This window comes from Trypanosoma melophagium (genome assembly GCF_022059095.1).
Source record: "Trypanosoma melophagium isolate St. Kilda chromosome Unknown ctg35segment0, whole genome shotgun sequence".
In the NCBI taxonomy this organism is placed as follows: Eukaryota; Euglenozoa; class Kinetoplastea; order Trypanosomatida; family Trypanosomatidae; genus Trypanosoma; species Trypanosoma melophagium.
In genome coordinates this window covers 161,163-178,305 of record NW_027125172.1, presented here as the reverse complement: position 1 = coordinate 178,305, position 17,143 = coordinate 161,163, and the positions used below count along the sequence as shown (strand labels likewise).

Sequence of the window (17,143 nt, the reverse complement as noted above, 5' to 3'; positions counted from 1 at the left end):
GCTAAATTGGAATACAAAAATAAAATAAAAACAATAACAAAAGAAGAATCAAATCAATAAAAAAAAAGGAAAAGAAAAAGGAATTTTTTTTCCCCTTAGGAACCTCCTTTCCCCCTACTGTCCGGAGGTATACTTCTGTATATATCCTTTTCACTTTTCCAGTTTCCTTTTGTTTTCTGACACCTACCTGTACGTAAGAATGTACCTTCCCCCCTATATCTGGGACTGTGTATATGTGTATAAATCAGTCTGAGTCAAAAATTTTCAACAACAAAAAAAAAGTGCTCTAATACACACTACCCTTCCTCCACTTGAATTAAATATGGTTCATTTAACAAAAAAGCAAAAGAAAAGAGAAACAAAAACAAAGAAACATATCATAATATCAGGTACATAAAAAAATTTTTTTTCATCCCCGGGGGACACCAGCACCAGCAGCAGTATCAAGAAAAACACCGCCACCACCACAGCTGTTGCCCCCTAACCCTCACGCAGAGAGACCAGGAAAAACAGAGAATAAGTTACATTGAACTCATAAACGAATAAAAGAAGAAAATGAATACCAAGGAACATCCAATGGCTCCTCCCGTACTGATGCGATCATCCTTAACGGAGCTTCTTCTTCATGCGGAGGTTAGAGCAGTGGCCGCATCCCTTCTTGCGGCAGTTCGTCGCACGCACCGGCAGGCGGGCGTAGCAGCGGCGGCACACCTTCTTCTCCCAGTTGTACTTCTTCGCCAGGGCCTCCAGCGTTGGCTCCATCACACCGCCACGGAGACGGAGCACCAGGTGCAGCGTGGACTCCTTCTGAATGTTGTAGTCCGCCAGTGTACGGCCCTCCTCCAGCTGCTTGCCAGCAAAGATAAGACGCTGTTGATCCGGTGGGATACCCTCCTTATCCTGAATCTTTGCCTTCACGTTCTCGACAGTGTCGCTTGCCTCTACTTCCAGGGCAATGGTCTTGCCTGTCAGTGTCTTCACAAAGATCTGCATAATGCCAAGTTCCCTATAGGAAATACAATAAGGATGTTAAGTAAGTTTGTCAATAAAGAAAAGAAAAAAAAAAAGAAAAAGAAGAAGCAGAGAAAAAAGAGTTCAGGGTGAAAATCAAGAGACAGAAATGCAAGGAAAAACTAACCAGGGATCACATGAAAAATGAAGCTATCACTCCCTTTATGGGAGTGAAGCCAAAAAGAGTAAAAAAAAAAAGAGAGTGCGTTAAACGACCTCTCATAAATAAATCAAAAGAATCAAGGAAAAAGAACGTGGGCATACTTCCACAGACGGTTAAGAAAAATAAAGTACGATGAGTCAAATATCAACTCAGCACACCTCTTTTTTCCCCATTTCAAGACCACAAGTAGATTATAAAATATACACACATGGTCTGTCTTCTTCTTTTCCCCCTCCCGTACTGATGCGATCATCCTTAACGGAGCTTCTTCTTCATGCGGAGGTTAGAGCAGTGGCCGCATCCCTTCTTGCGGCAGTTCGTCGCACGCACCGGCAGGCGGGCGTAGCAGCGGCGGCACACCTTCTTCTCCCAGTTGTACTTCTTCGCCAGGGCCTCCAGCGTTGGCTCCATCACACCGCCACGGAGACGGAGCACCAGGTGCAGCGTGGACTCCTTCTGAATGTTGTAGTCCGCCAGTGTACGGCCCTCCTCCAGCTGCTTGCCAGCAAAGATAAGACGCTGTTGATCCGGTGGGATACCCTCCTTATCCTGAATCTTTGCCTTCACGTTCTCGACAGTGTCGCTTGCCTCTACTTCCAGGGCAATGGTCTTGCCTGTCAGTGTCTTCACAAAGATCTGCATAATGCCAAGTTCCCTATAGGAAATACAATAAGGATGTTAAGTAAGGTTGTCAATAAAGAAAAGAAAGCAAAACAAGGAAAGAAAAAAAAGCAAATGTAATATATATTCGAGAGACTCAAATAAAAACAGGAACTATTATTTTTTTTTCCCGTGAGGTGCCTTCACCACTCAGAATAAAAGAAAAGAGAAGCCAAAGCAGCATATGGTGACAATATATACGTGAATACAGGAAGAAGCTCAACTACGAAGAAATAAAAATGGTGTACACTTACACTGGGGGATCCAACCTCCCACTGCAAAAGATAAATTGAGGAGTTTCACAGGAGCATTGTAAGCAAAGAAACAAATTATTTCGCTTTTCTTCTCTCATAGTCAAACATAGGGACTTTATATATATAATATGTAAATTTCTTTATAACCATAATGCAGATAATGAATTCTCACAATTTAATCAGAGAGACATCCATCTTGCCTAAGAGTGGAAACTAATAATAATCCATTCATATGCTTCCCAGGGCTGCGATGTTTTATTCTTCACTTCTATGCTTCATTCTCCCTTTTTCCCTTCTCTGGTTTTTTCTTTTTTTACTGACTCCCCTACATACAGTTGAGTCGTATAATCAATTCATTCACAAATTTATTGTAATCAATCTTCTGCTCTGTATCATCCTGTTCTGCGATGGACAAGAGTTCCTCTAATTCTTCCGGTGATGATCGTTCACCAAGGGTGGCGAACATCTCCGTGAATTGCTTTCGTGTAACAAATCCATTTTTCTGTTTATCGTAGTGAAGGAAAGCGCTACGGAGTTCTTCTACCATGGTATCATTCACTTCACATGTCATTAAAAGCAAAAACTCTGTAAAGCTAAACTCATCTGCGTTTTGATTTTCACCCTGTCCAATTACCCGCATTACCTCAGCGAATTCTTCTTCTGTCATGTGCAAGCCGACATTTTGCATAAGTGCCAACATATCTTTTTTTGCAATAGAAACTGTTTTTTGACCGCCACTCAATATGCGGTAGCCTTCTGCCAATTCGGCAATAGTATTGTGCGATATGGGTTTGCGGTACACAGGACAAGTGATCCCGCGGAAGTCATGGGAGAGCGCTTTCGCTGACCCTGGGTGTTTTTGGCCTTCAGGGCCATTGCCTTCCCCCTTTGAAGAATCAGAAGGTTTCATACAATAAGTATTAAAAAATATATACAATTATAAATAAATATGAATGACGGTTTATTCGTAGGCTTTTTTTTCTGCCTATTAAAATCCAGAAAAAAACACCCCACCTTACTTGTACAAAAGAAGACGGTTGTGAATGTGCAGAAAATATAAAAAAAAAATAACCTACAAACAGAAAGAAAAAAGAAAAAAAGCAACCCAAAAAGGTCGTATGGGAGACATATATACATATAAACCAACAGGAAACACCTACTCATCAAATGAAAGCATGAGAAACACCACCATAACGTGGTGGAAACACACAAAGACATAAATATCAGGGCACTTAACCTGCAGACACGCAGATTTACATTGACACACACAAACACCTGTAATAACATACATGGATATTGGGAAAATAAAATGCAAAAGGGAGAGAGAGAAAAAAAAAAAAGAGAAGGGGAAAGGAGTGTGTGTGTGTGTGAAAAAATTTATCCCGTAGAACCCAACCTCCCAGCACCCCCACCTAAAAAATCTTTTATGCTCATTTTCTTCATTTCCTTCTCCCTCAATTTTAATTCCCCAATGCATTCATTTGTCTTTCCCTTGTGTTATTTCCTCAGTTTGTAGTGCTATGCCAGGCTTCTTTTCCTTTTTTTTCCCTTTTTCTCTTCATGTACGGGTTACGTTGGGTGTCACACCTTTTTTTTTTACCTCATTTCGCCCACCAGAACACCACAAGTCCCCCCCAAATCCTACAAGACTCCTCTAAAGTCGTGGAAAAAGCCGCAAAATAAATGAAACAAAATAAAGCAAAAAAAAAAAAACAGGTAAAAAAAAAAACAGTACGTGCATAGAATATATGTCGTACTAACTCAAACACTTGTGGTACCAGATAGCAGTACTGGTATTCCACTGCCCCATCAGCCTCATTTCCTGCTCTACTTGCTCATCATCATCTTGACGAACTCCTCGTAGTTAATCTGACCATCACCGTCCACGTCGGCCTCGCGGATCATTTCGTCCACCTCCTCGTCTGTAAGCTTCTCGCCGAGGTTCGTCATCACGTGGCGGAGTTCAGCAGCGGAGATGAAGCCGTTGCCGTCCTTGTCGAACACACGGAATGCCTCCTTGATCTCCTCCTCGGAGTCGGAGTCCTGCATCTTGCGGGCCATGAGTGTGAGGAACTCGGGGAAGTCAATGGTGCCGCTGCCGTCCTGGTCCACCTCGTTGATCATGTCCTGCAGCTCCGCCTCTGTTGGGTTCTGGCCGAGGGAGCGCATCACTGTGCCCAGTTCCTTGGTGGTGATGGTGCCATCGCCGTCCTTGTCGAACAGGGAGAAGGCCTCCTTGAATTCAGAGATCTGCTCGTTTGAGAGTTGGTCTGCCATTTGTATTGTTTTTGGTTGGGTATTTGTTTGTAAGGTGTTGGTTTTTTCTGGTTGATTATGACAATGTTGATTGTGTGCGTGTGTTCTATTTCGTCTGTGAAGATTCACTTGCTGTTTTTGGTTGTGTTCGCTGATATTTCTCGAAGACTACTCTATCACCTCTATATATAGAGGACAAACAGTATGTTTGCAAAAAAAAAAAAAAAACATATACGTGCGAAGGAAAGAAATTGAATGACCCAGAAAGGAGAAAAAAGATAAACAGAGCTCATATATTTTGGACCTATCATTTCTTTAATTAAATTCTATTCATTTTGCCCTTTTCGTCATAAGTCTCTCTCCCTTTCTGGTGCTGACGCCTGTATTCCCCACCGCATCAACATAGCCATTATGAACAGCCTGCAGATGTTACGAAGAGGAAAAAAAAAACGAAATACAGTTCGAGATTAAGAACCCAAGACACAGAAAAACAAAAAAACGTAGCTGTTTACATCCATCTTATACATTCGCACGACTGATATACAAATATTCCCCAGTAGTAGTGGTACCAGAGAGCAGTACTGGTATTCCACTACCCCATCAGCCTCATTTCCTGCTCTACTTGCTCATCATCATCTTGACGAACTCCTCGTAGTTAATCTGACCATCACCGTCCACGTCGGCCTCGCGGATCATTTCGTCCACCTCCTCGTCTGTAAGCTTCTCGCCGAGGTTCGTCATCACGTGGCGGAGTTCAGCAGCGGAGATGAAGCCGTTGCCGTCCTTGTCGAACACACGGAATGCCTCCTTGATCTCCTCCTCGGAGTCGGAGTCCTGCATCTTGCGGGCCATGAGTGTGAGGAACTCGGGGAAGTCAATGGTGCCGCTGCCGTCCTGGTCCACCTCGTTGATCATGTCCTGCAGCTCCGCCTCTGTTGGGTTCTGGCCGAGGGAGCGCATCACTGTGCCCAGTTCCTTGGTGGTGATGGTGCCATCGCCGTCCTTGTCGAACAGGGAGAAGGCCTCCTTGAATTCAGAGATCTGCTCGTTTGAGAGTTGGTCTGCCATTTGTATTGTTTTTGGTTGGGTATTTGTTTGTAAGGTGTTGGTTTTTTCTGGTTGATTATGACAATGTTGATTGTGTGCGTGTGTATGTGTGTGTTTTCCCATTATTTTAGTTTTGACAAGATAACAAAATAGATAAAAATAAGATAAGGGATGGAGGAAAGACATAGAACTCCAGAATAATAGAATAACAAAATAAAAAATAAAAACGAACATCCAACATAATCAAAGCGTCGCACATTCTCATATGCATAATTAGGGAAAGAGAGAAAAAAAAAGAGGCTTAGCATACATCTTACACCCTAAAAAAAAAGGATATAGTAATAATGATGTAGAGGGTAGAAAAGAGGTTCGACATTGCGAGGGAAGAGACTCAGGGATGGATAATCACTAATTTCTCTAATTGATTTCTTTTTTTCGCTTGCTTTTTTTTTTTCGTCAGTCCTCTCTCCCCTTTCATACCCTCCCCTCCTTCACTTACCACTGCATCATTCTTTGCTTGCTCCCCTAGTAATGTTGTTTTTTTTTATCTCTTTTTTCCTTTGCATCAAACATCTTAATAAATATACGATCTTTCCCACACCGCTTTTTCCTGAGCATTCTCTTTTTTTCTTTTTTCCCCCTATCCTCTCTATTTTTTCTTTTTTTCCTCCCCTAACACATTGTGCTACTAATAGTGTGGCTCTCCTTAGCACTGCCCCATCAGCCTCATTTCCTGCTCTACTTGCTCATCATCATCTTGACGAACTCCTCGTAGTTAATCTGACCATCACCGTCCACGTCGGCCTCGCGGATCATTTCGTCCACCTCCTCGTCTGTAAGCTTCTCGCCGAGGTTCGTCATCACGTGGCGGAGTTCAGCAGCGGAGATGAAGCCGTTGCCGTCCTTGTCGAACACACGGAATGCCTCCTTGATCTCCTCCTCGGAGTCGGAGTCCTGCATCTTGCGGGCCATGAGTGTGAGGAACTCGGGGAAGTCAATGGTGCCGCTGCCGTCCTGGTCCACCTCGTTGATCATGTCCTGCAGCTCCGCCTCTGTTGGGTTCTGGCCGAGGGAGCGCATCACTGTGCCCAGTTCCTTGGTGGTGATGGTGCCATCGCCGTCCTTGTCGAACAGGGAGAAGGCCTCCTTGAATTCAGAGATCTGCTCGTTTGAGAGTTGGTCTGCCATTTGTATTGTTTTTGGTTGGGTATTTGTTTGTAAGGTGTTGGTTTTTTCTGGTTGATTATGACAATGTTGATTGTGTGCGTGTGTATTCGCCTATCGGTTATTTCCTTTTTCTTATTTTCATATAAATTCAACGCACACACACACACACACACACACACACGTAGAAGTAGAATAGAGAATGCGAAGAAGAGTATGGAGGATATTGATATGGACACAAGAAAGGAAAAGAAATAATATAGAGGTGAAAATCAATTGGAAATATTAATAATGTGATAAATTTACAAGGAAATCAAAGTGGAGGGGGAAAGACGTAAACTGGGAGAGCAGATGTGTCTCACACTTCCACACGAACAGAGAGACAGATAAAAATAATCGCAAACGCAAATGAAGCAATTACCAAATTTGATCGCCAAACTACAGTTGGGGTAATTCTTGCAGAGCATAGGGGAATAAAAATAATAAAAAAAAACGTGTGAAAGGCCTTTCATAGAGTCATAATAGAATAAGAAAAAGAGAAAACGCCCCCCTCCTCCCCCCCCCCAAAAATGGAAACACACACGCAAAAATAATCAAAAAAATAAAAATAAAAGAAGACTTATAAAACAAATGTGCTGCCTCTTTCTTCTTACTTCACCAATTTAGCATTAAGGCGCTTTAAGTTTCCCCGAAGCTGTTCCATCACATCATTTACATCCAGTGATTGCACTGCCTGCATCTCCGATGGGTTCTCACTACCAGCCGTTAAGGATACAAATTGTGCGTGCAGCCCACCCGCTACTTGTCCCTTCTTCGCATTTCCACAGAAAAGCTCAGAACGATATTTATATGAAGTGGCACAGCAACTCATTGGTGCACACACTGCCACGGCGTAGTCAACGTGATCTGTCGGCTGCGGTCGCGCAGTGAAGTGTCCCCATTCACGTCTAAACTCTGCATTGTTGGTGGCACGTAAGGCTTCCACTGCCGCTGCAGACGCACGAGAGTCCGACGAAACTTTCTCTTTTTTCTTTTGTTGTTTTTCTTGTTGTTGTTGTTCTTGATGATCTTTTTCTTTTTCTTCTTGTTCTTGTTCCTCCCTTTCTTCTATTTTCTCCTCTCTAGGTACATCGCCTTCATGTGAGGAAGAGTGTTCTTCATGCTCATTATCATCATCATCATTTTCATGATCTGATTCTGATACAACTTCTTCCTTTTGTTTCTTTTTATCTCCTCCTTTTCTTTTCTCATGTTCGGCCTTTTCAACAGGGATAGGTTGTAGAGGATCATGGTGTTTTTCTTTTTCTCGCTCAAGTGCTAATAATTCCAATTGAATCTTTGAAAGTTTATTACCATTAAGGAAAGCACCACGAAGACGATCCTCATCATCTTGATCCTTGTACTTTTCTTGGATCTTTTTGAGTTTCTTCCGCTGATACTTTGTTCGTTGTTGTGTATTAGCCGATGAGGATGCAGCAGCAGCACCTCTTCCTCCCTTGATATCAACACTACTATGCATACCTTGATCGGCTCTATTAGCAACAGAATCAGCAATTTCTACTCCTCCCCCTCTTGTTGTTGTTGTTGTAGCCGATGCCTTGGTGGGAGCTAATGAAGTCTTCTGATTACCTTTACTATTAGAAGAAGGACCACCACCACCACCACCACGTTGTTCTTGTTGTTGAGTATTATTATGATGAGAATGCTGCTGATGTGGACGTCGTGGTCCACGAAGCTCCTCTACAGATGGTAATGGGTGTAATGCAGATGCAGTGTCTGGTGGGAGAAATAATACACTGCTATCATTGATTTCAGTATCATCTCCTGTATTAGATGATTGTAAAGAGACGGAATCCCTATGGTGCGGGATGTAGTTTGGTAATTCCTGTTGATCCTGTGGGTTAATATCTCGCGTGGCAACGTGAAAGAGAAGACCACATGCCAGAGTGAGTGGTTGTGGTCGTAAGTAATGTTTTTCCCCTTCAAACAAGTAACAACCCGTTGCCGTACCTCCCACAATCTGCGAGGCATACACCCACCATGCACCTATACTAAACTTACTCTCCCACGCTGAACTGCGACTCACACACCACCCACCCGCCTCATCAAGACTCGTTAAGTGTACTGGCCATGTGGTTTGCTGTTTATATTGATGTTGATTATGTTGATCTTTGTGGTTAGCAGCATTGACGGATAACCATACAAGATCAGCAGGTCGTAATAGACATGGGAAGGCATTATCAATATCACAATGCACAAAAATATCTCCAAGCTGCATAACTCGTCTTATGAGAATCTCCGTTGTTGCCGCATCTCTTCCCTGTATTACAAGATCACCACAGGAGGTACGGAACCATGCAAACTTCTCCCACCAACAGCGATGTCGTTCTTTTATTATAGCCTTTTTTGTTTGTTGTTTTGCCGCCACACGTTCCCCTTTTTTCTCTGCACCCGCTAGTGCCTTTGCTGTGGCAGCAACTGTCTTTTCATGTTTGGCACGATTAGCTTTTTTCTTCGCAAAGTACGTCGTCGCATTAGCAAACGCGGTCTTGCTAAGATCTACTTCAACAACAAGAGGTATTCTATTATCCTGTTCTTCTTCTTCTTCCTCCTTATTATCATCATTATTATTATCGTCGTCTTTTTCATTTCCATCATCTTCCTTCTCTTGAAGAAGCAAAACAGAAATACTATTACGTTCAAGGAAGAGTTCATGCACCATGTATGCCACTGGATGTCCTTCCGCATGACGTTGTTTCAGTAATCGACGTAATGCATCCCATTGAATACCAGCGGCAAGAGCACCATTTATCAATCCAATAGCTTCATCTACCTTATCTGCATTATGAATAAGACACTCACCCTTACGCCGGTTTTCTTCCGCTTGACGCTCTAATGCGTTAATACGACGTTGATGATCCCTTTCAAACCGCTCCCGCTTTGAAAGTACAGTGGTGTTCTTTTTCTCATTATGCTGTTCAATTTTCTCTGTCTCAGTAGAGAGAAAAAATGTATCACACACATTACCAAAGCTTGGTAAAAAGGATGTCACTACTCCATCTCCACGGTACTGTGCAAGTAATACGGGACTAAAGTCATCATAATGCTCCGCCTGCACTGGCATAGAACCTCCAATTGTAGTATCTGTCACCATAGCAGAGGTTAGTTGTCCTTCTTTTTCTTTTTCTTGTTGTTCTTTCCGCTGAACATCCGAGTTACCATTACGATCTTTCTTCGGCTTGTTATTACGAATCAAATATCCGCCAGGTGGGAGAGCGGAATATGCAATTTCCCATGCCTGCAGCATACCAGGCAATAATCGCATGAACATTTCCTCCCCACTACATGTCATATCTCCTTTTTTAACATTCTTTACTCCTGTTACTGCTAAGATGTGGTCTGCGAGGGAGGGACCAAAGTGGTGAACGGCGGAAAGTGTAGAACGTGTAGTTTCGTAATCAGCATGACGTGCAAAGACAGTATTCCACTCTCGCCGTAGTGCCTCTGTACGTTTTGCCTTTACAGCTGTTATATCTTGAGAGTTTTCTTCTTCTTTTTGTTGTTCCTTCTGCTGCTTCAGCTGTTCCTCATCAAATGCACTCGTTACTGGGTATATCTCCCTTACAAACATCTTAATATCGTCATCTCGGTGCGTGCGGAGTAATAGCATAATGCGATACTCGTGATCGGTGAGAATAATATTCCCTTTTGAAAAAAGTTCAACAATGATATGAAATGAGGCATCTTCCGAAACACCAAAGCGAAAATCCACCGTACGATCATGTTGGAGTTGTGTGACAGAATCAAGACGCCAGGCTCGTACGTGTTTGCGGAGTTTAAGTGTAAACTGAGATGGAATTTTTGGTTTTTCTCGCACTAATTGTGTGAGGTGCATGCGTACACCACTTTCAAGCACCATCGTTTTCTTATTTTCACCATGTCCAAACTTAAAGAGAAACATCTTTGGGGAAATGTCATATATATTTAATAGTCGAAGTCCAACAAGCGAGGATCGCATTTCCTCCACGGAGGCCCGCACATCAAGTGCGGTCATGCGTTGTTTCCCCATTTTTTTTTATGGTTTATTTGTTTGATGTTCTTTTCTTCTCTCTTTTCCTTTTTTCTTGTTTGATTGTTTAATTTAGTTCGTCTCTCTGTGCCTTTTTAATTCTCTACTACTAAAATTCCCCACTGAGCTTTGGCGTGTCTATATTTCTTTTAGTTACTTATTATCGTCTACGTTCCTTTTCCCTTCAATTGCCTCACAGCTGTAATATGATTACAGTAGGAGAACTAAAAAAAAAAAAAGAGTACACAGTCCCTAACACGAAAAAAAAAGAAAGAAAGGCATTGATTAAATTACAATACATTACTCTAAAAATAGAAGTAATCGTAAACAAAAACATAAAATGAAACCCTATTTGCTTGCAAGCATTATTTCACACCACAGACAACACATCAGGAAAAGCAATGATTAACCACCCGCTTCATCCTTTCTCTCATCAATAAGTGATTTCACACATTTCTTTACCAAATCCCTCTATATAAGTATCCCTATATATAGAAACACACAGACACGAAAGAAAAAAAATCAAATCCCCTTTCTTCCCATTCTCACTCATCATTTTAAATGCGAACGTCCCTGGCTCCCACTTCTACTCTTCTTCAATCCTTCTTCTTCTCCTTTTGTTGTTATTTTTCCATTATTCACAGGCCACAGTTTCTCAAGCCGCTCCATAACGCCATTCATATCACCTTCTGTCATACCAATCCCACACGCCATTACAAGCATTGGACACGGTGGTGTCTCATCTGTGTGCATGCCATAATTCCTGAATAAATGACCACACAAACGCGTCTCGGAAGAATCCGGCACCACAACTCTTGGTCCAGTTACAGCACTACGGAAGAGACGTGCACCAATCTCCTTTGCTGCCTCTACTCCACCCACGGTACGCATCGTAATAGCGAAACTGATATCATTACGCGGTGGTACAGTAATCACTGGAGTCGTATCTGTCGTTATAGTAGTATTAGTAGTACTATTATTCATAGTAGTAGCAGCAGCAACAACAGTAGGAGTAGGAGTATTATTTCTTGGTGTATTAATATCTGCAACTTTATTGGTATTATTATACGTATCATCCCCCATTTGTTCCGCGAGGAGTTCCTCTCCTCTATCGCAGGCAAACTTCTGCAGTGCTGCTTCAAACCTCTCCCGCAGTTTATAACGTCCCTTCCACAATTGCTGAAATCCACTTCTACCAAGACTCAGTGCGGTGATAAAGATATCCACAATAGGCGACGCACTCGCACGACCAGCGTAGAGAGCTGCCGCCCGTGCCACCACCTCCGCTTTACCGCTAATAACAGCACCACCAACAGGAACAAGAAAGTTTTTATCGCCGGATTGCACGATCGCATCTACGCGGCCAAGTCGAATGGCGGCATCTAATCGCTGCATAATAGTCCGACTCTGTACACCGTAGGCGTTGTTCACAACGTGGGGAACATCAAGTACTTTACAGAGTCGGGCGATAGCGAGTACATCATCTGGAAGACGTGGGGCAAAACAACTGGTGGTGGTTAAAACACATACAACGGCTCTTGGTCCACCAATTCGACTAATAGCAGCAGCAATATCATCCACGTGAGATTGTAGAAAGTATGGGTGAAGTGACACCTTGTCATTTTTTCTTTCCCTAAATGTATGATTATTTCTACTTTTGCCGTTACGATTGCTGTTGCGACCACACTTTTGCCAAGAGGCATGTCGCAGTGGTACAGGCAATGAGAGAAGTCCCGCTGCTTCAATACACTTTAGTGCTGTTTTTTGATCTATACGGGTCCAAATAACATATCGCGGTTCAAACTCCTCAGAACTATTATTCCCATTCACCACCTTCTTTTCAATATTATTATCCTGCTTCCCACTAGCATGATGAACAACTCTCTCTTCCATATCATATTTATTTAAGCTTTCTTCATCGTCCTCATCTTGTTCTCCTTCTGAAGAAGAGGGAATACTGGTTCGCAATAGCTGCATGGTAGTTTGTCTGTGCTGTGCAATACTACGCAGCAATAATGCAAGTGTCATGCCTGTTGCCATCGGTACCACCACTGCCTCCTGCAATGATGGTGTACCCGCCAACCGCAGCAAATCCAATATCATGTAATTAGTTATTTTATACAATAAACTCGAACCCGCCGCCTTTGGCTGATCACGCGTGACATCACCAGATCTCCCTATTCCATGTGTAAACCCATAATGCCGTCTCGCCACTAGAGAAACGGCTACACGTCCCTCCCGCTCCCCCGCCCCCACGTGCGCCGCAAAGTTATTTGTATCCATCATGGCAAGTTGATGCAATAACAACTCAATGGCAGTATCACTCATACCACTTTCTAGGCAGCGGCGTTGGGCAATGATGGAGTGTATAACACTGTGGGTGGCTTGTAGGGCTTCCGCACCAGCGCGAATGTAAGGCGCCGCAACAAGTGTTTCCGCCAGTGAAAGTGATCGATTGTCCATTGAATATATATATATATATATATATATATATATATATGTCTATGTTCAGTTATTTCTTTATAACTATATCTTTTTTTATGATTATTTTTGAATCTAACTAAAAATTTTTTCTCTTTTTTATGAATAAAGGTATATGTGAAAGTCTGTAATGGTGTGCCTGGGTCAGGAGGAGGAGAAAAGAAAGCAAAAAAAAAAAGATTAACACAATAAACAACATAAAATAACATTCATAATAATAATAGTAATAGTAGTAATAATAATGACAATAATAGTAGTAACAGTATTATCAGCAAGAGTTAGGTTATTCAATACACGACACCTGTTACAGATGAAAAATAGAAATAGAATTAACGAAAATGAAAGAAATAGAAAATCAAAGGAGAGAAAGACCTTTGCACAGAAAAGAAGGGGAAAGAAACCCAAAAGACAAACAATCACAACAAATTCAGTGTTGTGTTTCTCTCTCCTACTATCTTCCTTTCTTTCTTTTTCTCACTCTATTTGTCTCAATCACTCTCTATTTCATGTGTTTTTCTCTCCTGCAATAAGACGCCTTTTCACGCATTGCAGAGCCATTCATCTCTTCTCTTTTTTTCTTTCTTTCCTTCCTTTTACTTCTCTGCTCCTCTGTTTACACAACCTAAAAGAGAAGGAAGAAAAAACGGCAACAACAATAACAATAACAATAATAATGAATAATAATAATAATAATAATAATAATAATATAGATGTATCTCCTTAAAATAGATCCAAATAATTCTCTGTTTTCTCAGAATCCCATTCTCAGAAGCAGAATGAGCAACAACAACAATCCCCACCCTCTTCGTAATAGCAGCCGTGTAATCCTAGTTGTACAATTCTCCAAATAAATAAATAAACAATACAATACTCACAGCAGCAAATGCGTAATGGATGATCCACACGCAATCACAAACGCATACTTTCCTCCACCTCCTCGTGCCTCTGCAGATGTCATACTTGTGATCACAGATCCAGTACTGTACACATGCTGCAGTGATCCACGACTGCCACTTCCTGCACCAGAGATGCTGCATACATGCAGTTCATTACCACTGGCAAACAATAACACCATCGCATCATGTGTTACTAACAAAGACGCTAATCCACGTCCATCGCGTGGTAAAGTTCCCGAATTCTGTCCAGAAAATCCTGAAACTTTCATAAACGAAGTCAGTTGTTGGGATGATGATGATGATGATTGTTTCTGTTGCCCTTCTTGAAAACGTCGAAGTGTATTTCGTGCGTAAACCACACCGTGAGCAATAGCCCACCATCCCGCCGTGCCACACGTCTCACCAGGCCGTTCGGTGAATTGCATTTCCGCACCCACCACTACAAGTTCCATTTGTTGTGATGTACTATCATAATATAAAGCGGCATCATTCACGATAATATGTGCGGCAGCGTGTGGACCCATTACAGCCACACACACATTATGTATAACTCCAGAAAGAGAGTAGGCGTATAATACGTGCGGTAGTGTTCGTGGATCTTCATTATTAACACTATTATTATTATTATTATTATTATTATTATTATTATTAATGATCTCGCTATCCTGTAACATGGTGAGCCCCACCGCCGATCGCCGCGACTGCCGCTGTTCATGATGCTGCAATAACAATTGTAGTGATCCTCCCACAACGTGCCGCTCCACATATCGCACTTCCCCATTATCCAGCACAATCACAAGTGCCACATCCACCGCAAATGATGCGTGAAAACGCTCTGGTACTAAAACTCTCACCACCTCTGCGGCCGCAAAGGTAGTATAGAATGCCTCATTTGGTGGTCGTACCACATAATACTGTTGTTCTTGTTTTCCTTGTTGATATTGATATTGCTGTTGTGGTTGATAGGGTTTCCGTTTCCGAAAGACGCGAATCACCGCCTCTGTGGCGTTCGCCTTGAGCGACTCATCAAAGTACTGTGTATCCAACAAAACTACACATGTGGTGGATGCCGCCGCAATAAACTCCGGCCGACTGGCGGGATCAAATCCAATCGCCACATCCAACACCACATCTCCCACAGAAATTAATCCATCCGTGTACTCGGACAATCCCACTTCACAGACTTTAAACAACCGCGGCGGTTCCCCAGCGACGCGACTCTCCAACACAAATACGCAGAGAGAACCGTTACTTGTGCCCACAACCCCCAACACCGCCCCAGCACCAGGGAGAATCGAAATAGTCATACTTGTCACAATACCACTAGAGAGTAAAAGAGACTCCGTCTTGGCAGACAAATTACACATACGCACATCCTCCGGCAGTGAAGATGTTATTGGGCACGGTGTTTGTTCCTGTTGGGGCAAACTTGTTAAAAGACCGGCAGACACAACACTGGCACCAGCCGCAATAGTTACACAACCACAAGGCAGGTCTACCGTACGTACAACCGTAACGGGATGAGAAAACAGAAAAAATCCACTTTTTTCTAATGTGGCTAATGCGACTGGCGGGGGTCGTGCGATTCTTGCTGGAGAAGCAGCAGCCGTAGTCACAACAACAGGGGCAGCCTCCATTTATATGTTCTTTCTTTCTTTTTTTCTTGTTAATGTCTATCTAAAGTATTTCTTCTGCTTTGTTTATTTCTGTTATCTTCTCTTTTATTTGTCTAAAAAAAAAACTATTTCTCTGTTACGCCCCACAACGACAACCGTCGACTACTCCAATAAAGAGGGGGAAAAAGCCCTACAGGTAGTAAAAACAAAATAAAAACAAAACCGAAACATAACCGTACTTCTGTATCCCTCCACTCTAAAGCATATTAAACATCAATTACTACAGATCGTCATACAAAATTGCCAGACATAGACCATGTTCTGGGCAAGAACAGAGAATTCAGAATGAATACCAAAATAATTTCTGAAACGCGAGTGCTCCGATACGCCCAATCCAAATACAATTCATTTCATTACCCGCAAGCTTACAAAAGCGAAGACAAAAAATTCAAAACGAATCCAACCACCTTTCAAAGCAACCCTTCCGCTCAATTCTTTCATCTCTGCTCCCATCATTGTTTCATAATTCCTGACCCATTGGCACATTAACGTAGATGACGCCACAGCGAATGCCCCCACATAAACGGCAGCCCTTTCATCTCATATTGTTACACCTCCCTTTTCCATTCCCATTCATACCAAACAAAGAGGGTTCACAAGACCAAATGCCGAAGAATACGTGCGAACCATTCCAGCCATTCCACCCAACCCATAGCAACACCCCATCAGGGGAAAAAAAGAGCACAACTACGCAGCATGCAAAGAAAAAATAAATAAATAAATAAATCAAGACACCAATTGGCTATTTGGCAATTCATGAAATCTAGTCCAAACGACTCCAAAGAGTTCAAAAAAAAGAAAAAATAGCAACCACAAGATCCACACGGACCACCAACCAGGACTCAGATAAAAGACAAACTCCACACCACCTGATGCACTATCAATGCCATTCTTTTTATACACCCCTAAAAAAATAAAAATAAAGTTAGAAAGAAAAAGCAAAGACGCAACACACATCTAACCAAATCACATACAAACCGAAAACAGCAAATAGGATAACTACATTAACAAACGCAAAGCTCACCATGTCTATCTCTTTCCTTTACCCTCTTGAAATTGCCCACACCCACACACATCTCAAAGTAAGCCCAATGAAAAAGAGATAATTAAGTATTTTTAAAAAGCCCAAGTATATTTGTGTGTAAGCTCTTCACTGCTGTTCAGTCCTACCATTATATTCATGCGTGCAATCAACAAAAAGTGGAACACCAGAAAGAAAGAAGAAAAAAGATTTATAAATTATTTTTCCCAAACACACAAAGTAAAATGAACTCCGGAAACGATGAACAATTACGAGAATTTCTTTTCCAATGCTACGAGCAACGCAGCGAAGCAAGTAAAAACAATAAACAAGTAAAAAAGAGAACGACCAGCTGACTGCGTTGTATGCGGATATGGGTGTGCAGTCAAAAAAGGTCATTATAAAGGAAAAAAAATGGTTTATTATTGCAGGTACGTATGTATGG

General features: G+C 42.1%; 9 protein-coding genes across 9 annotated transcripts; all 9 read right to left on the bottom strand.

The window, feature by feature from the left end:
• Positions 1–606: 606 nt before the first annotated feature.
• LSM04_006926 (Ribosomal protein L40e) lies at positions 607–993 on the bottom strand (the record flags this gene model as incomplete). The annotated part of the gene is made up of 1 exon (XM_067338656.1): positions 607–993. The coding sequence occupies one exon, from the start codon at positions 991–993 to the stop codon at positions 607–609; it is 387 nt and encodes a 128-aa protein (XP_067188738.1).
• A 436-nt stretch (positions 994–1,429) lies between these two features.
• Positions 1,430–1,816, bottom strand: LSM04_001398 (Ribosomal protein L40e; the record flags this gene model as incomplete). The annotated part of the gene is made up of 1 exon (XM_067338655.1): positions 1,430–1,816. One exon carries the CDS (start codon positions 1,814–1,816, stop codon positions 1,430–1,432), a length of 387 nt encoding a protein of 128 aa, XP_067188627.1.
• A 597-nt stretch (positions 1,817–2,413) lies between these two features.
• LSM04_005085 (uncharacterized protein) lies at positions 2,414–2,998 on the bottom strand (the record flags this gene model as incomplete). The annotated part of the gene is made up of 1 exon (XM_067338654.1): positions 2,414–2,998. One exon carries the CDS (start codon positions 2,996–2,998, stop codon positions 2,414–2,416), a length of 585 nt encoding a protein of 194 aa, XP_067188697.1.
• A 917-nt stretch (positions 2,999–3,915) lies between these two features.
• Positions 3,916–4,365, bottom strand: LSM04_009569 (EF-hand domain; the record flags this gene model as incomplete). Its single annotated transcript, XM_067338653.1, has 1 exon — positions 3,916–4,365. One exon carries the CDS (start codon positions 4,363–4,365, stop codon positions 3,916–3,918), a length of 450 nt encoding a protein of 149 aa, XP_067188800.1.
• A 597-nt stretch (positions 4,366–4,962) lies between these two features.
• LSM04_000343 (EF-hand domain) lies at positions 4,963–5,412 on the bottom strand (the record flags this gene model as incomplete). Its single annotated transcript, XM_067338652.1, has 1 exon — positions 4,963–5,412. One exon carries the CDS (start codon positions 5,410–5,412, stop codon positions 4,963–4,965), a length of 450 nt encoding a protein of 149 aa, XP_067188600.1.
• Positions 5,413–6,129: 717 nt separating this feature from the next.
• LSM04_001299 (EF-hand domain) lies at positions 6,130–6,579 on the bottom strand (the record flags this gene model as incomplete). The annotated part of the gene is made up of 1 exon (XM_067338651.1): positions 6,130–6,579. The coding sequence occupies one exon, from the start codon at positions 6,577–6,579 to the stop codon at positions 6,130–6,132; it is 450 nt and encodes a 149-aa protein (XP_067188625.1).
• A 625-nt stretch (positions 6,580–7,204) lies between these two features.
• LSM04_002211 (uncharacterized protein) lies at positions 7,205–10,624 on the bottom strand (the record flags this gene model as incomplete). The annotated part of the gene is made up of 1 exon (XM_067338650.1): positions 7,205–10,624. One exon carries the CDS (start codon positions 10,622–10,624, stop codon positions 7,205–7,207), a length of 3,420 nt encoding a protein of 1,139 aa, XP_067188640.1.
• Positions 10,625–11,176: 552 nt separating this feature from the next.
• Positions 11,177–13,087, bottom strand: LSM04_009423 (SepSecS/SepCysS family; the record flags this gene model as incomplete). Its single annotated transcript, XM_067338649.1, has 1 exon — positions 11,177–13,087. The coding sequence occupies one exon, from the start codon at positions 13,085–13,087 to the stop codon at positions 11,177–11,179; it is 1,911 nt and encodes a 636-aa protein (XP_067188796.1).
• An 889-nt stretch (positions 13,088–13,976) lies between these two features.
• Positions 13,977–15,638, bottom strand: LSM04_001710 (uncharacterized protein; the record flags this gene model as incomplete). The annotated part of the gene is made up of 1 exon (XM_067338647.1): positions 13,977–15,638. One exon carries the CDS (start codon positions 15,636–15,638, stop codon positions 13,977–13,979), a length of 1,662 nt encoding a protein of 553 aa, XP_067188634.1.
• Positions 15,639–17,143: the final 1,505 nt, after the last annotated feature.